The sequence below is a fragment of the Thermobia domestica genome, chromosome 10 (assembly GCF_964235325.1).
Source record: "Thermobia domestica chromosome 10, izTheDome1.hap1.1, whole genome shotgun sequence".
Lineage (NCBI taxonomy): Eukaryota > Metazoa > Arthropoda > Insecta > Zygentoma > Lepismatidae > Thermobia > Thermobia domestica.
The window spans coordinates 179,341,718-179,366,747 of NC_137463.1; the positions used below are offsets into that span (position 1 = coordinate 179,341,718).

Consider the following 25,030-nt stretch of genomic DNA (forward strand, 5'->3'; position numbering starts at 1 on the left):
AGACAAAAAATAAGTGAAATGAACAAAATATAAGCTAAAAATTTCATAGCGTCAGTGCATGCGTAATTCGAGTCACATAAAACTATAACACTAAAAATGAAATATAAATAAAATAAAAGTGAATTAAAATACGTAAAATAACATATAATATATATGTGGTAAAAATGCACTTAATTACTATAGCAAGGGAATCACACAAATCCATAAAATAATGCAAGTACGTTCAGAAGGTAGGCGTGTCTATAATGGTACGGGATGCAAGGAAGAAAAAATAACAAAGTTTTTCGCTCTTAAAAGGAATATAAGGTATAAATTTAGTAAAAGGAATAAGGTGCTGGAATGTTTGGATAAAAGGCGAGATAGGAGTAGAAAAGAAAAGAAAAAAAGGGGGGGGGAATATGGAAGGAAAATTGACCCTTGCACTTACGAATACAGAAGTGGGAGTAGGAGTCGCTCCCCATTGTTCAAGGTTTAATTGATGTCAGTAGGTTATAACAAAATTTGAAGTCCAAATAATTAAAAAAAAATCTCTAAAGGGAAGAATAAATAAAACACAATTCATAAACGACTAGCTAAGCTAACCAAAAGAGATAGCAGATGTTGGAGGGAAAACGCGTTGGGAGAAGAGTTTCTCAAACTGCGCTCCGGAAAAGGAAAGTCACAAGATTATTTAGATCTGTGACGTCCGAAGAAGCCTAAAAATAGGCATACTAGCTTAATGCGGCTAGAACTCGCAACTTGCTGGAAGCTTAGGTTGAGAAACGATAGGCCCAAAACCAAAACTAATACTACCTAAAACGCGGCCTAACGTCGGAAATGTAGAGAGATCGGCTGAAGTTAACGATTATCAGTTGAACTTGAGAGATGATACAGAGATGCGTGAACTTACGGAAATCGAAGTAACAAGCGTCAAAGTTGAAGTTAATAATCCACTAAGTAGCAGTGTCCAAGCTTTACTCTGGGTGTAAGAACGTAGTAATCCACAAAGCAAATGAACGGGTTCGGAATAACGTGAAGTAAGAATAAACACAGTACGGATGAAATTTTCAAACAAGATATATATATATATATTTACTATAACTTCCACCGAAAATATAGGTAATATGAATAAATGTATAACTAACGAGTACTACATAATTAGTATATAACGTATAGAAAAAAATTCCAATATCCGATATATGTAGAACATAGTTCATAAGCACAGGCATGTGTGCAAATTTTTCTAGTAAATATCGTACACATTGAGAATAACGTTAAGTAATTCTTTATAATTCTTTCTTCACAGGTGCTAAAATTATCGTCGAGACGGAACTACATGGCCTTAATTCCTTTACATGTCACAATTTACAATGCATGTTGCATGAATATCTAACAATATGTTCAGAGCGCAAATAAATTGCTACTTAATGCATGTGTCTGTACACAATGCTAACTTGTAATCTCACTAACTGTACGAAGAAGTTAAATCGTCAAATCAAATAAATTAATTCGCAAATAGAATTAATTCGCAAGAAATACTCTTAACAAAAGTAGTCATGAATAAGTAACATAATATCTTACTAATTGGACAAAAGTCCCACGGATTATTGTTGCTCTACTTCGAGTAGCAGTACTAATAATGTTACTTCTTAACTCACAATGTCTTTCTTCTGCAACTAACAACAAAGGCCATCGTCGAAAAGTTTCAAAAACTGGAGTGCGCAGAAAACGAAGAAAGAAGCACATCTGAGCGGTACCATGTGCGCACTGGAATTTAAGGTAAATGCTTCATAGCTTGAATTGAAATCCTCTTCTATAACTCCATAAATAACTAAGAGAAGACTTAAAAAGTAGTGCATGTACATTATAATTACTAAATCAAAATACTATAATATATATGTATATGTATAGGTCTAATGGTATAATAAATAAACAAAAGGCACACTGAGCACACACAATCATTGAACACAAAGGCGAAACAAAAAAACTTAGTTTAAAAGTAGGGCACATAATCGTTAAGGTATGAGACAGGATTCGAAGTAGATACTGCAGGTCGTTGGCTATCAGAAGTTACAGGCGGCGGTAAGGGTAGACTATTACTGCGTTGGGCTTTAATTTTACGTTTAAGGACAGAACGACGTTTATATAGTTTAAAAAGTATAAATAAGATTAACAGCAGTAGAAGAATTTCGATAGCATGTACCAAAATCCACAGCACATCCTGGTCTAAGGCAAAGGACTCTGCATTAGCCTTGCGAATGCACAAGGCACACAAGAAAAAATCATGCCGGTATAGTAGATAGCCAATCGCTAAAGTTAAAATAATGTTCCAGCATATTAGAAATATTGGCACAAAGTTTTGTCTATAATAGATAGGCGTATAAGGCTTAATGGGCGTGACAGTATATGACGACAAATTTAAATGAGGTACAGTATATCTCCAGTCAAGATTAATTAGTTTGGAATTATTAAAAATCTCGTGTGACTTAAATTTTTGATTTAAATGAACAAAATTATTGGCTGTCAAAAAGGCAGGAAATAAATGTACTACTGTAGGCGATGAAATCTGATTGTGAAAACAGGGGAATATCGGTTTAGCGAATAAATGCTCAGAAACTTTTAGTGTAATATCACACGGTAATGAAATAAGTAATGACCCAAATTTACTTTTGCTAGAGACGTCCAAAAGTGAGGTATTTGTGGCAGACACTAATTGTAACGTAGGGGGAGGGTGGGTCAAAACAAAAGTATGGGGCTGCAATTCCAAAAGTTGGCTATGCACATTATCGTGGCAAACATATGAACAAGACGACACAATATCGTGGACTGTAGAACCAAAAAAACCTTTATATAAGCATCTAGCCAATTGAGACGAAACGGTAATGTGAGACGGGATTTTACACAAGTTCGAGACTTGTAAGTTACAGGAGAGCAAATCAGAGCCAACAATAGGAAATGCAAACAGCTGGGATTGAAAAATAACATAGCTAGGAGATATACTGATCGAACAAGTCTGATTATGATAGCCAAAAGGAATGGCCTTAACAGAATACAATTTAAATAAAGCGTCCTTCTCTCTCAATGGTACTTTTACATGTGCAAAAATATATGAATCAAAAATATCGCATGACAGCAATTTTAATGTGTAATAAACATCAACGTTAGATATCGGAATAGCCAATAACATATTCTTAAGGTTTACTGATTCTTCTAAAATACGTAATTGATCCTCCAATACTTTATAAGGGATAAGAACCGGGTCTAGCTTACCCACTCTACAACTCTGCAGGGACGTCTGATACTTTTGAATTTCCACTAATTTTAAAATGTGCATCGAAAGTTGGTAAATTTCTCCGAGTAACGAGAAAATTTCTAATTGACTTCTATCAGCCAAATTTTGTACTGAATTTGCTAAAACTTTTGTCTGATCCAATAGTGTTTTTGAGAAGGTCTCCATTTTCTGAAAGTTTTTCCCAATCTGAGATTGAAACTCGGTGAGAGTTACAGATGCATTGTGAATAAAAATAGAATTATGAAGTAATTGTTCACGAAGTTGGACAACGAGTGACTGAATTTTATCTTGTTTTTGTTGATATGCGGATAACTGACTATGGGTAGCTAGTCCGCAGCACCAGCTAAATAGGGTTCCAATTCCATTAAAAATGGAACGGGTATTTCGAGAGTGAACCTTGGTTCTATAAGGTTCGTTAACCGTTAAAAGATTATTGGCTAAGTGTGTATGTAACGCATCCAAACTGGAAGCTAAACTGCATGTCTGAACAGAATAAGAGTTACTGCCATTACAATGTAAAGAGTTAAACAACGAAGAAGCCTGAATAGGTCTAGGAAACTGAAAACTCACATTGAACAGCAGAGGAACCGCATGCTGATACAAAATGTGTCCATGGAGTTCGTTAAAATAAAATCCGCTAGATATAGATACATCTAGGGAAGATGATACAACTGAAATTAATAGGAGAACCTGCAGCGTCTGGAACAAATTAAAATAAAAAAATAACATAGACCAAATGCACAATAATAAAATAAGTCACATATAACATACCATAGTATGTACAACAATTAAGTGATGTATATAATTATCATATATCTGTATTCGAATATATATATAGTATTACTATTAGAAAAAAAACACTGTATTAATACCATAAGTACATTGAAAAAACATATGTACAACCATCTTAAGATAATGAACGACTTAAACTTTACTAAATTCGCCTTGTACTTGTAACACATATCTCTATATCTCACTTATACCAGTAAATTGCTTTATATGTCAAGTCAGAGGAAATATTATCATTTCGAAGTAACTAGTCAAGTAGAATTATCGTCTATTCTTGAGAAAAAAAACAGTCTAAATCGGTAACATTCAACATGTTGAAAAATAGGTTTTAAAAAAAATCGACTATATCGGTAAGATTGCATGCATGCGTATATGTCATAAAATAGTACTTAAAATTGTCACATTCAGGATTCCTCAGGAAGGTAGCTAGTCTTCCTTACAGAAAATGAAATTCACAGTTAAATATAGGTCAAATCAGTAGGTTTATCATTAAAAAAAAATGCACGTGCTAAATAATTATAACTTAAATATATAGAGATAAGATGGAATGTATCTCTCAGGAGAGAAAAAAAAAAGGTCAAAATCGTAATAATCTTTTCTTTCTTTGCAGGTAAGAATGGAGAAAGAAAAAAAAATCCAACATCGAGCGCACAACGTCGCAAGCAAAGTAGCCACACTGAAGCTTTACGTAACTATAACTAAAATATTTCGAAATATGGTTTCTTAGAGAAAGAAAGAAAAAAAAACAAATTTCTCTCAGGAATCATAGAAATCCAAAATACTAACATAGAATAAGAGATTTTTTTTTTTGTTCTAACCACACCTTACACTATTTAGGGAAGTATAAGGGAACGTACTCATCATAAATTTGCTTGTTTTCCTTATCAAAAAGACAAAAGATAATTTTTTCGAAGTCGGACAAATTTGTCTCAAGCATATTACGAACAGTTGATAAAGCTATCTTTGCTGCTTGCAATTTGTCAAATCCGAACGCTCCAGTGCCTAAACAGCAGAAGGCGAGCGTTCGACAATTGTTGTCAATAGCCTGTTTCATGCAGTTTGAGTAACACTGCCTCAAAATGCGTTTGTTATTGTCTCTAGGAGCACAAGTAAATAATACATTCGCTGCAGGGAGATTGAAACCAGGCGACATTTTTACTTGTCCTGGTCGAAGTGAACCAAGCTTTTTACATACCTCAAGGAGTTGTTCTCCGGCGGCTCTATGGATTGCTCCATCAACACCAGATCCAGGCGTTAGGGTTTCATTGGCAGCATTAACCACCGCATCGCATTTAAGTTTGGCTATATCTCCATAAAAAATACTAACTTTCTTGTTAATGTCTTCATTGATATTATAAAGTGGTTTTCTAGTAGGCTTTGGGAATTGCAAAGACGAAACCGTAGGTAATTCCTCCGCGTCAGTAACGTGTATATACTCGATCGGCTCCTTTAAAGTCGACACAAGAGTAAGATGTTCAATGTCTTCTATTTGATTGCTATTGTGAAGATCTTCCTGACGAATACAAGCAACATCATCAGACAGGTCGGTGTCTTCGGGTGGAGGGTCGTCTGGATAGTATGGTTTCAATCTGGTCACGGCAATCGATTCAATTTTCTCCCTTCCTTTTGCTGTTTTATACTTCACAAAGTAAGCGTTAGCATGGTCTTCTCTAACCACAAGACCTGGGCCGAAATAGTGACCTGAAAAAGCTTTGGCATGACCTCGTTTCCTAGTAGGATCATAGATCCAAACACGCTGTCCAATATTATATTTGACAGCTACATGGCGATGATTGTATGACTTAGCTGTCGTACAGAAACGATCATACAGTTTGTCCTGGGCTCTTTCCCTAATTTCTTGCAGTGTTGCCAGACGGTCTTCGTTGGAAACGTATAGACATGGTCCATTAATCATGGCTTGATGTTCGAGATAAGGGTCAAAGCCATGGAGCAAAGAAAAGGGCGAGAATGATGTAGATAAATTTACTGTAACATTATGGGAAAAGGTAACCGCAGGAACATGGTCAACCCAACTTCCATGGTCTGAAGGGTTAATCTTACGCTTTAGCAAAGCCTCTAGATGTTTAATCTGGACCTCTACGAGACCAGAAGTTTCATGCTGATAGGGATTTACAAACTTGATTTCAACTCCAAGGATGTTACATAATTCTTGGAAAAGCATTCCCGTAAAAGCCGTAGACCGGTCAACCAAAATTTCTTTACAAAGACCAAATCTTAGAAAAACATGATTGTACAAAAAGCTTGCGAGCGTGGCTGCAGTTTGATCGGGAACTGTAGCCGTTACAACATATCTAGTATTATAATCGACAGCAACCACTAAATACTTGTGCCGAAGGGCGTTTGCATCGCTGTAGGGACCCGCGCAATCCAGGGCTATTCTATAGAAAGGTGGGACAGAAGGCATAGTTTGAAGAACTCCGGGCGGTTTCCCAGGCGTCTTCTTGAAGCGCTGGCATACCTGACATCGGCGGCAACGGTCAGCTACAAATCTCTTCATGAAAGGGAAGTAAACAGATCGTAACAGTAATTGGTACGTTTTCCCATAACCAGCGTGAGATGCACCCAACGTGCTTTCGTGTGCAGATCGGAAAACTTTATCCCTTAAAGTCGATGGAATGACTGGCAATAGCTGAATTCCTGACGGATGGCGATGTTTCCGAAATAAAATGCCATCTTTAATTTCAAAACACAGAGCCTGGCGTTCTAGGTTGTAGTCTTGATCCTTACTTCCCTCTAAAAAGGAGATAATATCCTTGAAGTAGGAGTCCTTGCGTTGCTCATCTCTCAGCGTGTCATCGAGTTGGATCGTGAAAACTCTCGGGTCCTCAAGGTTCTTTTCTTCATCTTCTAAGTCTCTTTGACAGTCTACATTTCTTGACAAGGTGTCACATAAAGAGTTCATTTTTCCGGGCACATGCGAAATAGTGAATTGGTACTGTTCCAACTCAGCCATGATGCGTGCGAACTTTGCCACATTCTTAGTTTGACGAAGAAAGGTCAACGAAAGGCAGTCAGTCTTCAAATAAAAATGTCTTCCTAAAAGAAAATACTTGAAGCGACGCAGCGTAAAGATGATTGCTGCTAGTTCCAGATGGTAAGGGTGGTACTTACGTTCTTGAGGACTCAACGCTCGACTGCAAAAGGCAATGGGCACCAACGGCGCATCTTCTTTATCAGTTTCTGGTTGTAGGATCGCTCCGCTCAACGCGTGCAAACTGGCGTCACAGTACACATGTACATCCTTGTTGGGGTGGTACCTCATCAATGTTGGGGCGGAGATGATGGCTTCTTTCATCTTCTCAAATGCCTGTTGTTGCGCAGCAGTCCATTTATAGGGAACCTCTTTCTTAAGTAATCTTAACAGGGGTTCCGCGATGGTCGAAAAGTCCTTCACGTAAGATCGAACGAAGGAACACAATCCTAAAAAACTCTTGAGCTGCTTCTGTGTCTTAGGTCGTTTGTAATTTCTAATAGAGTCAGTAATTCGGTCGGAGATTGATATCCCCTGCTGGGAAACTACGTGTCCCAAAAGCTCTAATGAAAAATGCGCTAGTTTAGTTTTCTCTGGGGAGAGTTTCAATCCACGCTCTCGGAGTCTTTGAAATAACTTCCTTGTAGTAGCAAGAACCTGTTCAAATGAGTCTGCCCCCCAGACTACATCATCTAAATAGTAATAAACTGAATCTTCTTCTAGACCTTCAAGTGTAAGTTTCATTACGTCATTAAGAGCACTCGGACTCGTCACTAAACCCATAGGGAGAACCTTGAAACAGTATTGCCTTTCACCCGGGACTGAAAAGGCTGTAATAAGTTGACTCCTTTCTGTCAATTTAATCTGATAAAAACCTGATGTGAGATCTGAAAGACAGATGAATCTATGGCCACTGGAACGTTCTAAAATGTCCTGCATAGAAGGTACAGGATAGCTGGATGGAATCACGTGACTGTTGACAGCTCTCAGATCCACAATCAGCCTATAAGAACCACTTTTCTTGCGTACTAGAGTGATCGGAGAGTTCCACGGCGAGTGACACGGTTTAATAGCATCTTGTTTCAAAAGTAACTTGATCTGGTCGCTGACGGCATCGCGAAGATGGTAGGGGATCGTATAAGGCTTTACTGAAACAGGATTAGGATCCTTGAGTTGGATATCGTGCTCGTACCCACGAGCCTGCGAAAAGTCATCGGGAGACCAACTAAAAACATCCTTGAATTCAGCGATAAGGTCATACAATTGCCGTTTCTGATCATTATTCAGTTCTGGGTTTACATTAACACGGGTTACGTCAAAGCCAGGTATGTCAGGAGATTGAGAGTCAGTCTCTTCGGTTACGTTTGTACACAAATGTTCACTATTTTTGTCTACAGCAAGTCCCACAACCTTATTTTTCCACAACAAAAATGTCTTGTCTGTAGGGTTAGTTACCCAAATAAACGAGTTAACGTTGTCCACAAAAGATTCTTGAAAAAGAAGGCTGACCACCCCAGGTACAAACTTAAGGGGCTGTAACCACTCTCTAGATCCCACTAAATCATAACATTTCCGGAGGGGAACTCGGACCTTCGAACGAGGCGGTAGCCACGTGGACGACACAACTTTAAACACTGGTTTAATCATGGTTGCAAATTCAGCAGACACATTGCAAATATGTGAAGACTGAGGCAAGGTGGCAGAAGGAATTTTACCAAACCTAGAAATGACTAATGAACGATCTTTCTGATTCAGATCAGCCTCGTGAGCTAGCAAAAAATCTTGTCCCAATAAAGGGGGGTGCGGGTAGCTAGGGATAATCCTAAAAGGATGACAGAAATATTTCGACCCCACTTGGAATCGAACCAAGGCTATCTTACTAACTGGTAAAGTCTTACCCGTAACTCCCTTCAAAACACTAGACGTTGGAAAAATTTTAGCCTTACTAGGTACCATCTGTGCCGAGATACAAGATATCTGCGAGCCACTATCCAGAAGGATAGGGCTATCCTTACCATTCAATCTAATCACAATATGTGGAAGAGCTCGTTCAAGAAGGAGGGGGACTTTTATACGCTTAGGAGTTGATGGCCCACCATCATCAACCCTGTGAACTAGTTTAAATTACTCAGGCAGTGGGCTGCAATATGATTTTCCTTCCCACATTTAAAACAAATGATGGGCTTCTTATTCCTACCCTGACTATTGTTATTTTGACTGGCATAACGTGTTTGTTGTTCAGCCTGCTGCTGACTAGGCTGTTGCGAAGAAAAATTACGTCTTCCTCTGTTGTTGTTATTACGGCGCGGATTATTTTTCGTACGTGCATTCTTTTGCGTATGTTGACCCTGCAACGACAACTGAGTTAGTTGCTTTTGAATATTCGCTAACTGGTCTTTAAACTCGTCCGCTGACAGCTTCGGAGCGGAAGCTTCAGAGGTTAAAGTCCGCGTAGAGCGATCAATCTGCTGACTAGGAAGAACAACATTCCCACGACCTTCATAATTTTCTGGCGGATTCAGCTGAACTGGCGCTTGCGAGAGAAAAGGATTCTGTTTAACGAGCTTTTCGATCGCTTTCCTTTCCAATAAAACTCTTGCCTTTTCCTCATCTAATAAATCTTGCACCAATTCTTCGACCGTGGTGTAAGTCTTTTTGATCGCAATGCGCATATATTCTGGGATCAACCCATCAATAATGAGCTGAATCTGCTTCTGTACTGGAGCCTCTTTATCGTTACGAAGAATCAGGTTCCTCTTTGCGTAAACATAGGACAATACAGACTCGTTGGATGCCTGTTCCCGGGAGCGCATCTCATGTTCAGTTAATTGGGGCAACAAAGCGTTTTTGAAGGCATCCTTAAATTTATTTTTAAATTGGTCGTACGACATGGCTGGAAAATCTGGTTGTTTTGAGATGGTATCAAACCAGTACGCGGCTGGACCCTTCAATAAAGAACCAAGTATCCACTTTTTCTTAAGATCCGGCCAATTGTTAACCTGGGCCAAAACCTCGAACTGGTCAACATAATGGACCGCATCATCCCCCATGCGTCCATAAAACGGTTCAGGTCGTAAGATGTGACTAAGCATACTTAGGTTGTCTTGTTGACCACCAACTGCCATGTCGGATGACAAAGAGGAAGAAGAACTAGAAGGTGCCTCAATATCAGAGATGGAATGTGAAAACCGCAAATTACGCCGAATGCGATCAAAACACTGCCTAGTATAATGAACGCGTCCAGGGGAGGAAGTAACAATAGGCTCAAAATATTCTGTTAAATCTAAATCGTTATATGCATCATCACTAATATCACACTCTTGAGCAAATTGACGTAACATAAAAAAACGTAAATACACACACTTGCAAAATCACAAATAATATCACTTAAAATTAAAGACACGTCAGATTCTAACACCAGACATCGTTACTAAATCAAGGGTGGTTGGGTGGGGGAAATTCCAAATTAGTGCTAAACAAATAGGTGGGAGGCAAAATTTCTAAAAATAACGAGAGAACTCACAGAGACCAAACCGTAGGCGCTTCCACCATGAAACGTGACTGGAATTCTGACTTTTCCAGTAACGGAATGAATGTCGGGAAGGTACATTAAGAGTAAACCAATGAGATCTAATGAGATTAATATTCGTTCCAACTAAAATGCATTTTCTAACTTTACACTGGTCATATGGCATAAGGCCTAGTTTTATACTGATATGCATCTATCGTTAAGTTTTGAAATGAAACTCAAACTCTTTTTAGAAAATAGCATGGCAAATTAATAGGAAAGGTAGAGCAAAGGTGATGAATTTCTAGGGGCGAGCTTATACAGCCTGGTGTTCGAATACTGCTTGGCAGAAAAGGTACTTTACCTTAATCTGATGAAAACAATCCATGATTGCGTATCTAGCCAACGCGAGAGAATTACGGAGAAGCTCCTTTGTCAACAATCCAACCACCTCTTCCCTGAGACTCCTCTGCCCGATGGTTTTGTTTCAGTTCCATTTTTCCGGGTCCCTCCTTCCTGTCATGTGGTCTTCCAAATATGGTCAAGGCGTCTCTCTAGACGCCACCCACGTCAACCTCATCATTTCGACGTCACTCCGAAGTTCGTTGTCCAGGCCGACCTCATCAGAGGCGATGTCCTCCAAGCCCAGACTCATCAGGATCGAACCCGGCAAAAACTTGAAGACAAAGCGGAAGGCAGGAATCTCTGACTCTAGGTGTAAATACAGAAAACACAAACCTCAGGAGAACGTTTTCCTCAATGCTGACTGCGGAAGCTAGACACGGAAAACAAGATTCAGCGTCTCGTTTGTTTGTCAATCGGCTGCATAAGCGGAAGAGGAAGAGGTAAGGGACTTCTAGGACATTTGCCTTTCATGCTGGGTTTAATAACACAGAAAAGAAAAGTAATACAAAATGCTCTTCGAGCCTTTAGACTACATAAATCAAAAATTAAAAAAAAATAATAATGTTTTCTTCTGTAATGAATCCTCCGGGGATCGAACCAAGAGACCGGATCCTCAACAGTATGATACACTGACGTAAAAATAACGAAATTGACCGATAATATTACAAACTAGTGGTTTTCAATTGTTGGCAGTTCTGATGACGTTTATTTCCAAGTTTAGTCCCTAGTTGTGGAAGACCCCTTAGCCGGAAGTAAAAGGGACAGACATAAAAACGATAAAAAAGGAACATATTGGTGTCAATCCACTATTTTGCGAGGTCGCTTAGGTATGGAGTGACACTGCAGATGAGATTTAAGTTCAAGTTCGCCCCATTAACAGCCTGAAGAAGTGTGAAACTGCGACATGTATAACTATTTGAAAATGAATGATATTATTGTCGAATCCATCGATTTCAGAGTCCTTAAGTGGAATGATAGCAGTTCTTATTGTTTTTAAGTTCAATCTCCACTAGATGTAGGACCCCTAGCACACCTCGCGAGATTGGAAGAGAATAACATATAAAATGGTCGAGAACGATCAATAGTAGTGTAGAGCCCACAGTTTCGGGGTTACTGAGATGAATAGCCATACTTCCAATGTTGTTTAAGTTTAGACCCCAATCTGGGCGGCTAAAGGAAATAGTGACATGAAAAAAAAATCAAGAACGACCGGTATTAGCATAGAATCCGTCTTTTTCATTACCATTTAAGTTGATTCTCGACTCTCCCTATTTCCTCACCATTTAAGTCTACATTTAACTCCCTGGGTGCTGGGAAGGGGTTGAGATGTAAATTATAAACAAGAACGACCAATATTACTGTCGAATCCACGATTATCAATGCCACTGGCATTAGTAATCACAACCTCTTTCTTTCGATCACTTATATATATCCCCTCCTCCTTCCCCAAATTGCGGGGCGGAAGTTGGATTTTCACGGCACTAGAAGTGTCATTGTTCATCTCAGCGATCTCGAAAACTATGAATTCAACACTAATATCGGTCAATTTCGGTCATTTTTATATATTTTTCTCTCCATTTCCCCTAAATTGAACCGTGAAAGAACAATGATAAAATCACTCCCAGACCCAAACCTCATCTATGTTTTAAATTTGATCGAGATAGGTAAGTTTGTTCAAGACTTACTAAGTCACAAATATAGTCACTTTCAATTTTATGCAATTTTTATATCTCGCCCTTCCCTTCCCATAAGTTGCACCGTGAAAGAAACAATGATAAAAACACTCCCAGGCCCAAACGTGGTAAATTTGATCGAGACCGGTTTCGTGCTTCAAGAGATAAGTTTTACTTATTTTTATATAACCCTCTGACCCTTCCCTACGTTGTCACTTTCATTTTTATGTATTTTTCTATATCTCCCCATCTTCCTGCCCTAGCGTAAGTTGCACCGTCAAAGTGAAATAGTAAAAACCTTCCCCATTCCAGGCCCGAAGCTCACCTATGTTGAAAATTTGGTTGAGATTGGTCGAGTGATCCAAGCGGTTCGAAGTCACTAACTTAGTCACTTTCATTTATATTCTCCGTACGACGAAATTTTAACCTTTCAAATTATGTTACTATTGTCATTATTATTATTGCAATAGTAAGTGGAGCAATTATCTCGGCCGAATTCGTTGTAATTCATCCACCCGAAGTGGTAGAAATTAATATATTTTCAAAGCAGTTAGAAACTCATTCACTAGAGCTCTCACTTTCAAACTCAAATTTTGTGAGTTCTAGTCTAGGGCAGGTAGGAGAGGATTTTCGTCTTATTTAATTTTTGAAATGAAGATGTTTCTCTTTTGTCTTTATCTCATAATCCTAGATAGTAAGTTTTAGATGCTGTAATGAGTATACTACAGTGTAAGAAAATAAAAATAAATTACTTGAAGCCAAATGTGATTATAATTATATTTTCACTCCTCTACGACGTTTCTAAAAGTTGAGATTTCTATATCTCCTTTTGGATCTCTTACGTGTATTTTAACCCGGGTATTTTAATTCCTATGTTTCCTTAATGAATCACATACGTAGATCTTAAAGATGTAGGCTATCTTTTTCTTTCTTTCGTATCTACGTCATGTCTGGAACTGAATATTCTGACAAATAGGCTACGGGCATATCTTAAAAAGGAAGACAATCTACGCTATCAGTGATACATCTTCTGGTGTTTAACTTAACATATCAGACAATAAATTGAAAAACTTTATATCGGTCTTTTGCCCCTCTTCTTGGAAAAACTCCTGCTGTGTTACTGGTCATTATATTGTTTAGTTACTGTATTATATTGTGTTTTAGATTGAATAAATACTTATGTGATTTATATAACAATTAGAATCTTATTTACTATTGTTATGGCCCTTGCTTTACGTCAGCAAAGGATATTCATGAAGCTCTGAAATTGTAACTGAAAGGTTGAGAGTTCGAACCTATGTCAGGAAGCTAGGATTTTTTCCCTGACTTAACTCTTGAAATGTTTCTCTCATCAATTCTCGACTGATATGGCAAAAGTTGATATGACCATTTTTGTACTTTCTCAGAAAACGCGTTTCAATATTTTCGTGTCCTCTAAAAATCGATTTTTTCATGCATTTTTATGAAATATATCCAGTTGCTTTTTCTTTGAACGTTATCTGTCACGGCACATCTTGATTTGAGTCGTAGGTTGGCATAATCGTTTCAAAATCGCGGTTACAGGACATAACTTTTGCCATATCAGTGTAGAATTTATATCGTAATCCTGGATAGAGATATTTGGATCATGCCGAAATAAGTATGTAAGAAAAGGAAAATACATTACGTGATTAATTTTGAAATTTTTAACTATATTTTGACTTGTCTAGGCCGTTTCTAAAAGTTCAGATTTCTAGATTTCCCTTTCACTCTCTTACATGTGTTTTAACTCGGGTATTATCACTTCTATAATTCCTTAGTGAATCACATAGATCGTACAGATGTCGTATCTCTTTGTTTCTCTTCTCTCTACAACATGTATCAACATGTTAGAAGATGAATGTTCTAATAGGTAGGCTACAGAGACGATTTTAAAAACTAGCACGATCTGAGCTATCAGTGATACATATTGTGATGTTTAATTTAACTGCCAGGTTAAGAGCACGCAAAGCGGGTAATGAAGTCCTTACAGCCTTAACTGTTCTAAAGGTACTTGCATCCCAAAGGATCGGACAATATGTAGGATTTTAACATCAAGATCTTTAGAAAGTTTTGACATTTCTATCATGTTTTGGGGTGATTGACTATAGAAATTATATATGGTGTCTAAAAGTACTTGAAAAGATTTGTTGCTATAAAGTCTGACAATGCTATCATTTACAGCTAGTTCAAGTCTAAGACTCATGCACTGCCATGCAAAAATATGCGGTTAGAGTAATGCTGGGAAACACCACTGTTCTTTCCCAGCATTACACTGGCTCCGTTGCTGACGGAAGAGGCCTAGTTACTCTGAATCTTCTGTAAAGCCTGAAAATTTGAGACATGATAGGAGCGCATCAGAAATGGATTTCGCAGTATTTCCCTCTAACTCCAGTAATTTGAGAAACATAAATATGGGCAGTTCATTGTTTATTGAAGCAAGAATATAGATGATAAGTACCGTTTTCTTTTTTACTAATGGTTGTTCTTTCATTAACTAACGTCACGTGTTTTATTAGTTTTCTGGAAGTCAAGAATTTCTTGGAGCAAATATATTCACTTTCTCATGATGTAATAGCTGGTGGACCACCGATGGGCAACTAGCGACATCTCGCCAAAAATTGGTGTCCCCGCATCGACGATCCGCGGTAGCCCCTCTTCCATTTTAAAAATTTTACTACCAGGGTCCCGCTAGCTGCAGAGATGCGACGGAACGCCAATGAACCACAAAGTTACTCCACCAAAATATGTTAAATCGCCTATATGCATGATTTGTTTACAAGGCAAGGTTTATATGCAAGGTTAGTTTTAAAAAAACACTTTTCAAAAAGTAAAAAATTGATCCTGAGGTGGGCACAAACCCCCACCTTATAATTTCAAACAGTGTGTTATTCCGAGTTCGCCACGGAGGCGATGAAGAAAACATCGCTTGTAGAGTAATAAACTGTTGGGGTCGTTTTAATTTTGCTAATCAGAGTGCTCCTTTAATCGTATATATTCCACGACAACCGTCTTAGGTCAGATAGAATGCATTCCTTGTGTAATGTTATAACAAAATGTCACGCGCCTATTTGCTTTATTTCATAGTTCTCCCATATTCACTTTCTAATGATCGGCAACAGTTGCTATTTAAATTCATACAATTATACGCACTCATGTCAAGATTTTTCACTTCACTCTTGACCTCCAGAGCTCACTTTAGGAATAATTCGTCAGGAGAAAAATAATATATAATAATAACGGCATGCACATGACTAGCGACAGTTATTGTTGGTCCCTTTATGATCCTCCGCGACGAAACGAAGAAGCGTGCACCAAAATGAGGAGTCGCTGCTACGCGCTGTTAACTTCAACACCCCTGCTCGAGATACCTGTTTCGGCTCGACTTCGACTTGTCGCAGTGGAAACTTCGACTCGTCGCTACATCGACGATTGACATTTACCGGCAAGCGGACCACTAGGTACTGGCAACGTTTACGGCATGGGGTTAATTTCCTCTTGAACAACAGTAAAGAAAGCATATTTTCGGATCCTTCTTCCGCGATTAAAAAGGAACTGGTTTCATTCCGTATTGTCTTCCTTAAATTGTATACAATAACAGACTTTGAATTTGGATAGAAGAGGACGTGAAAACTGTGGTCATTGGTATGTTGGAACAGAACAACTTCACTGTCACCACATGAATACAGGTCCTACTCTTCACCTTCTCCCTCCACACCAATCGACTCTATCTCCAACTGATCTTTAGAAACAAAAGAATTCCCTAGAAAAAACATTTGGAAACAGTTTGGTTTTGTTTTATTATAACACCTTAGGTCAGCTTACATAAGGTAGGGACAGCGCATGTGACATCTTGAGGAATACAAATGCAGGTTCAGAGTGTTTTTTTCTATTATAGAAGGTATTCTCGTAAAACTCTTCCCACAACCCCGAAAACGCAAACATTTTAAAAGAATTTAGACATCATTCACTCTTAAGAGAGAATGGTTTGTTTTAAAACACAGTACATGAAAAGCACTTCTTGTTTGTCCCAGTGAAGTGAATATACTATGGATTGAAGGTAGCGTATACCAGCGTACATTTTAAATTTTAGGTGGCTATAAGATACTTTCCAAAAATCAGAGGTGGGTAGACGCCGTATGCAAGAGTATACTCTACATTACATTACTGGATTCAACTTCTAATTTTTTAAATGGAAATAGATGGAAGGGACACATCAAATCCATGTACAATTTTCTCGAAAATTCACTGGTGTTGGGAATTTTCCCATAGGTTGTACCGTTTGGAAGGTATTGCATGTTAAATCCCTACAGCCACTTCTAATCTTTAAACCAATATGGCGGATCCAAGACGGCGCCTGGGGTGGCTAAAAATGTGTCAGAGAAACAGTATTTGATCGAATTGGTTTTGCTTATCCCCACATTCATGTCCAATTACATCTAAAGAAACTAAAATCAATTTTGTCTCCGAGTGTTATAGCAGTGTATGATTGAATTCCTTGTATATGAAGTCCCATAAATATGCAAATTACCAGTATGGGCCGCTACAATCAGTACAATATACTTTGGGCCAAAGAGAACTTTGTATTGGAATCAATTTCACACGAATACCGCGGGAACACTACGCGAATCTTTCTTGTTAGACTTACGTAAAAACCTGCCTTCAAGTATTTTGTTGAATAGGAATCAAACTGAAAATTACATTTACTGAAAGGGAAGAATACATAATGTAGGGCTAGAATGAGAATATTTCGTAGCTAAACCTTTTTCTTTACCAACTCGATATCAGTTAACCACAAATCAACTAACAACTCTAACTAGATTAAGGACAGAGTTGAGTTGTTTTTTTGTTTTGTATACTGAAACTAATTTTAGAGTGAATAAAAAGTGAAATGTCCAATGAGCCAGGTTTGCAACATATTGAAGATGGTTAATCATGATTAAGGTTAAATTCAATTTTAGATAATTAACTAACTAACTCTATGGCGTATGGAAACCGGAGGTTCAATTCCGCGTTCACAAAAGCTTTCCATAGAATTGTATCCTTAGCCAACTAGATCCAATTTCAACTTTGTATTCCTTTCTCTGCGAGATCCATCTTAATATTGTCTTCCCCTCTGCGCCTAGGTCTTCCTAATGGTCGCTTTCCGGTTGCTCTTCCAGTCAAGACTGAAAGCGTTTCTACTTTCTTCCATCCAAGCTACATGACCTGCCCATTTAATCCTCCAAGACTTGATGGCCCTAACAATGTTTGGGAGACTGTATAAATTTTAGATAGTTAATTAAATTAATTATATATTTTCCTTATTTTTAGATATGCTAGAGCCCATAAATTCGGCTGCTAAGACAAACAAAGGACTTCATTGTAATTGTCCAAGAGACTGCATTGAACAGAGCATTATACTTGTAAGAAACAAAGGGTAAGTACAGTAAATGAAAATGCAAATATTCTAAATGTAACTTCTTCTCAGATTCTACAATGAAATTCTAGAAAATAACTCATTCATTAGTTGAGGATTTATTGGTAACGCCAGCAGCGATACTATTGATGATCAATTCTTATTAAAAGCCCACCTATTAACACATGTCACTCGTATAAGTAATATTAAAGGTAAGAAATAATAGATAATGGTTTCTTAAAACAAGTTAAACTGCCCAAAAGTCCCATCGAATAAAGATAAAAATAACCAAAGATTAAAGTAATTATCATTAAAACATTGAAAATAAAGACCAACAACATTTAGAGATAATGCTAATGTTGACATATAACTAGTAAAGGCTGAAAGGAAAAATATCATGGCAGATTAATGTTAATACAGAATTAAAATGTGCCTGAGCGTGCCAAAACAATAGTAATTTCTCTTATACTATTACTGAGACCAAAGCATTCTGTGAGGTTGAAGTATTTCTCATAATTTACAAGCATGTGCGAATACCCCATGCCATAAGCATCTGTGGACAACCTATAGGCAAGTAGCAAGATCTCGATAAAACTTCGCGGCCCTGCAGGGACGACTCGCGGTGGCCACACTTCCGTTTTGAAAATCATACAACCAGCAGCCCACCAGTGGCAGAGACGCGATGAAACGTCAACGAACCACAAAATTACCCCATAAAATATAAATCGCTTATATACGTAATTTGTTTACATTAAGGTTAGTCTCAAAAACACTTAAAAAAGTTATAAAAAGTACCCCGTAGTGGGCGCAAACCACCAACTTTTTGATTACTAGGGGCGTGCTCTTCCGCCTTGGTCACGGAAACAATGAAGAAACTGTCGCTTGTAGAGGCTTAAACCGTCGTTGTCTTTTAATTTGCTAATCAGAATGCTCCTTTAACCGCGTATATTTGACAAAACTGTTTGGAATCAAATAAAATCCGTTCGCCATGTAATTTTATAAGAATACAAATCGCATCTATTTACTTTATTTTATGGTTCTCCCATATTCCGTTTCAAAACGATCGGCAACAGTTCCCGTCTATATTCATACAATTATACACACTCATGTCAAGATTTTAGTAGAGATGAAAGAGTTCGAATATACCCTGTCGTTTTTTTTTTAAAGATTTTTTCTTCATCCTTTTTGTTTGAATATTTTGGGCTTACTTAAATATTTCAATTTTAGAGAACAGATAACAATATATTCCATATTTGCTTTTCCATTAAAATACCAAAAAGTAATTAATTACTGAATTCTATATAGAAAATAATAAACTAATTATGAATTCGATAGACGAATAGAAAAAACACACGTCGGTGGACGCAGTACGTTATCTAGTTCTAACCATGAGTTATGGAGCTATTAGTTTAATGATCAACGACGCTAACGTTCAGCAAAGAGTTTAATAGTGTTAGCAATAACTGTTATGAAAATGTAGTAGATTTCACAGAAGAAATCATAATTTAAAATCTATCAATAAACTAACAGTTTATTATAGCTGTGTATAAAATTTATTGAGACAGCTATTGTGTAAGGGTAAAACGTTTAGAACGGTATCCACAAGTTTCTTATTTCAAAAGCTTTGACTCGATATAACAGTAAAGAAAGAAGGAATGGAAGCCGTGAGTTCCATAACCACCCAAGTCCAGCTGAATAGATATTGAAAAAATGAATAATAACTGAATATGTCTAGGAAATGAACTTGGAAATCAGATTTTTTGTCATGCTTACACTTTGCTGAATAACAAATGATTCTAAGTATTAAAATAATGAATACAACAAGTAATTTGTCTATAATAGAATAATGAAAATACTGGATTTGTGTTATTATGGAATTCATCAATCTTTTACATTAGCTTTAGATACTGTAACTCAGATTTGGAAAAAGAATATCTGATTTTTAACCCTAGGTTACTGCCGTGTTTACGTATACCGTTATTACTACTTATACGTCAATTTTACGCACTCATTTTTTATTTTTTTCAAATATTCATAATGACTATTTTGGAAAACTTCTCATTCATAATTACCATATTTGCCTACTTACGAGTCCTAAAATTCATTTTCGTACTATAAATAACTTAATTTAGCCGCAAATAAGAGAATATATGAATGAAACTGTTTATTGTTTTTACTGTATAACTAATTAAAATTATAAGATACAGTTACTACATAAGAGGCTGTACTACAGAATATTAGTCAGAATTATTGAGTTGGACTTGAGTAATTTCAGACGTTTATCCACAGTTCGGGCATTTCTTGCGCTGAAGTTCTCCACAAATTGCTTGCCCACAAGACACTACGTTGACGTCATTCTTCGTTTCTTGTTTGGCATTAATTTGCCAAACAAAATCATCTTTTTCAAACATTGCGTCACATGGAGGTAATATTATAACAGGATTATATTCACTGAAAGGTACTACTGGTTCATTGTTCAATTTCTTTTTATTATTTGTCTCTTTCGATGTGCTGGGTTCGCTATTTTTTTCTTCCCTTCTTCATTGGCTCGTTCTCTCTTACCAAAATTTAATTTGTTCTTATACTTAGTGCAATTTCATCCTCCGACACTTCATTTTCAGATGGAAAATATTCCGTATCATTATCATTATCATATTCTGGTTCCTCCTCTTCAAATTCCGGGTTTCCTCATCACTAACGTAATCTTCCAATACATCCATGATCAAATTTTCCTTTACATTTCTCTTCTCACTCATTTTAGTCTTACCCTATAATCATACTCATTATAATCTTTGCACAAAATAATAAAATTACACAAAATATGGGACAGTATTACTACCGACGCGTAACATTGATGTACATAAATTTTCTTTTGTTACTATCGGTACGTAAAATTTACGCACAGCAAACTAGAAGACAACAAGGAGGATGTACAAAACGCAAACCACCTTTCACTATGGTGTCATACAACCAACTTACCCGTAGAAGCACTGCTGGCGCTGGAAGCGAATGTGTCTATGGCGAGACGGGAGAGAAGAAAAACATGGCGCTTGCACGTAAATTTTCTTCAACGCTAGTGATCAATAATATCTAGAAATGAAACAGCAATCACTGTGCCTAAAGCCAGTCTCTATTTTCACAATAATGTAATACAACAACAACACATTGCTCTACTAATTTAATTTACTAATCTCTTTCCTTCATTTTTATTAGAACCCCACACCGATTCCTTAGTATTGGGTGTCTGATCTTTACCAGACTTTCCAGAAATCTCTGAAAGTAAAGTTGCTATACAGGTAATATTGAGTAGAGGTATTTTTCAATATAACTGATTTAGGCAGCTTTCAGAGGAATTTCAGATCTATATGCTCTCTTTTCAAGTTTTTTCATCAACTTTGGCTTTTCCTGTCACCATGAATATTTCTCTAAGTCGCTTATTATCTTCTTTGCAGATATGGTTTTTGATTTGTATTCAATTATTAAATTATTCCATGCGGCGACAGTTAAATAATGTGTTGTTGGCATTGCACCACACGCTAAACTCGTGTCGGATGTTTCTTTTGCGAATAACATACATCTGTGGACTCAATACGTACTAATGAAACTCGCACATCAGTAACATGCGGAAGATACTAGAAGCTGTCTTGTTTTGAATGTCAAATGATACAGTTCAGTTAGACGATAGCGACGACGTAGAGTGGCGGACGTAAGTCCTTGAGCAGGTAATGACGATTACTTTGGAACTAAAAGCAGAGTATGAGAATTAAATCTGTCATATTGGTTGTTTGGTCTGGAGAAGAAGCAAAATTGTGAACCAAAACGTAAAGAACAACTCAAGCTATTAATATAAACTTTGCCAAACATTATTGACTTATATCATCATAAAAGATATACGAAAGACGTTTCAAAATTAAAAAAAAAAAAAACGCAGAACTTTGTAAGCGGAGGTAAAGAAACCTAATGTGACTATACTAAAGACAAATCATTTACCGCTTAGTGTTCGTGGTTCAATAGTCAAGGCGCTCGCTCAGTAGTTTGAAGGTCCTCGGATCCGAACCACGGAGGACTAGTATTTATTTAAATTTAGAATTCCTGGTGGCGAATGAACGCCCATAACACACTGATGTATGAAGTCTTATCTTCAGTTATTTGAATACTCGGGTGTTACAATACTTCAACTATCAAATCTTCAGGATAATAATAATAATAATAATAATAATAATAATAATAATAATAATAATAATAATAATAATAATAATAATAATAATAATGGAATGATAATAATAATTATCTCGTAGAAGATTAAAAGTTAGGATTTTATTATCGTTCAGGACATACCAATACAAACAAAAGCGAGACATTTGGCAAAAATATTTCGGTTTTGTTTAATGTTGCCCACGAGAAGAGGTATTTCTCTTCTCATTTCTCAAACAAAACAAAGAAAATCGACACGTAAATTAACAGTTTATATTCGAGACGGGATAAGCCATTACTCAAATTATCATCTCGCTTTGGAGATAAAAATCGAGACAAGGTAAAAAGTATCGTAAACATTTCTCGTCTTATCTCAATTCTCGAAATAGTATATGTGCATTCTTTTAGTAAGAATTACTTTGTAGACCGACTCTTATACGCTATTTTGTTACTTTGTATTTGGGACCTCATTGAATTATGGTCTGTGTAGGTATTTTGATAGCAAAGCTTTTATAATTACTTCTGCATATCCTAAAAGTTAGTTTATTTTATACCTTACTGTTCAGTGATATTCGGTTATTTCTATTAGTTATTTTCCTTAAAGGGTACAGTAGAATAATTTCCACATGAAACTTTAGTAGAACACTTTCGACCAAAATTCGGGTAGTTGGAAAAGTGTGTCCTGGAGGTCCAGACACCCTCCCAGAAATCCCAACTTTTCTGTAAGTTTGGCCTATTTTAGGGAAAATTTAAAACGTAATTACCATTATTACTATTTTATTATTATTATTGAATGTTCATGTATTTAATTGTTCACCCTGTTGTAAAGATCTTACGCACTTTCTTTATGGTTGTTTTAGTCATAACCCGCCCGCTCACCTCTGGAGCTTGTGTCCCTGGATCTATACCAGCTATCGCCCAGTGGACATTGTGCTGGACAAACGCTGTGTGTGTGTGTGTAAGTTTTCTCGCCGTTCTAATTCCATTCCATTCCGCCCACTTTCTTCATTCCACTATTTCTTTCATTCTCATCATCGACGTCTCTTTTAAATTACCCGGCATAACCATGGAACGTAAAACATAAAAACATAATTTTTCTTAGGGCTCTTGTGAGTTCATTAGCCCTACTTTCTACATGAAATTTTACTAGAAACCCTTCCTTTAACATTTATCTAGTTTAGGGAAATGTACGCAGTGGATATGTCCTGGTAGTCCAATCCTCTCCTTTGAAACAAGTATAACTGAGTATAATAGAGACAAATTACGGAGATACTTTTGGCGAATCAGAAAAATGTGTTCTCAGCAACGAGGTTATACTTAAGGGCTCGAATTACTCTTAAAAAAACAGTGTCCCTCATATACGTGCGTTTTTTATGTATTTTTGTTTTCTAATTTAATTTTTCAATTCTTTGGACTCTAGTATTTTATCTTGATCGAAATCAGTATGTTTCGTAGTTAACGTAAACGGGTGCACTTTGCTAGACAAATGAGTATCTTTTGATTCTTATTTAACATAGCCATCTTAGGGTAGTGTCGTGAGCATTCGTTTTGTAATTTTAGGTGTTGTAGATCCAATTCCCGCCTAGGTACTTAAGGAACTTTTTATCATTTACAATATTGATACTTATAATGTATAATAATATGAAAAATTCTCAATATCTTTCGGCCTTACAAGTTAGACTTGAAACAATGTTTTCTATGGGAAAATACTAACAACATGACATCCACATCTACAACCATGATTGAAAACGTAGCCTGTTTAGCAAAAAATTCATGAATACATAAGGGTCACTTTTAGGGACTAGTATGAGACATAAATATGTATGAAATATTATTGTTTCCTAGCAATTGTTCCGAATTTCTTCCTTTATCACTTCTACTGCTAGAAATGATAATAGAATTTTCGTTTACCATTTCCAACAGGTTTCATATATCCGTTCAACCAAAATTTGCAAATAAGAAATATTCTTTTTTATATTCGTTTCGAGATTTTCTTAGAATATCGATATAGTACATACATTATCAAGTCTTCTACCTAAAAGAAGGCCTTTACTATGTTTCGTTATGAACAAAAATTCTACTTAGTTTCCATTAAGTAATTCGAAGTTTCGATTATGATATTGTCCAATGACACCTCCTTTTTTTCCCTCATTTCCTTCCGGGCACTAATCCTTCCAAAGTATTCCTTATAAGGGAATTCATTCTTACACAAGGACCAAACCATTTTTTTTCTTATTTCCTACCAACTTCAGTACGCTTATTTGCATTGGAATAGGACGTAACATTGAGGTCCCAAACCTTTAATACTACTACTTCTATTACTACTACCACTAATATTACTACTACTACTACTACTACTACTACTACTACTAATAATAATAATAATAATAATAATAATAATAATAATAATAATAATAATAATAGAGTTGGAAAATTTGTTATGGGAACAGATTGTTTTCAAATCTGTAAAGTCACCCCTAATATTAGGAAAAAGTTACAAAATAGTCTTGGTTCGAGAGAAGTATCTGGACCACCAGGATATATCCACTCCGTACATCCCTATAACTAGATAAGAGTTAAACGAAAGATTTCTAATAAAATTTCATGTAGAAAGTAGGGCTAATGAATTCACAACAGCCCTAACACAAATTATGTTTTTATGTTTTACGTTCTATGGTTATGCCGAGTTAGCTAAAGGAGACGTCGATGATGAGAATAAAAGAAATAGTGGATTAAAGAAAGTGGGAGGAATTAGAACCGCGAGAAAACCTACACACACACA

General features: G+C 36.7%; 1 protein-coding gene across 2 annotated transcripts in view; it reads left to right on the forward strand.

Moving 5' to 3' along the window:
- Positions 1 to 25,030, forward strand: part of LOC145662119 (uncharacterized) — a 48,169-nt gene that overhangs the window by 998 nt on the left and 22,141 nt on the right. Inside the window, exons 2-3 of one of the 2 annotated variants that reach the window (XM_081727453.1) lie at positions 1,286 to 1,758; positions 17,970 to 18,075. In XM_081727453.1, the coding sequence (XP_081583579.1) occupies positions 17,972 to 18,075 (104 nt within the window). In that variant the 5' untranslated portion in view covers positions 1,286 to 1,758; positions 17,970 to 17,971. Of the gene's footprint in view, positions 1 to 449; positions 1,759 to 17,969; positions 18,076 to 25,030 lie in introns of those variants that run through there. The other variant, XM_081727454.1, reaches the window with a different exon arrangement.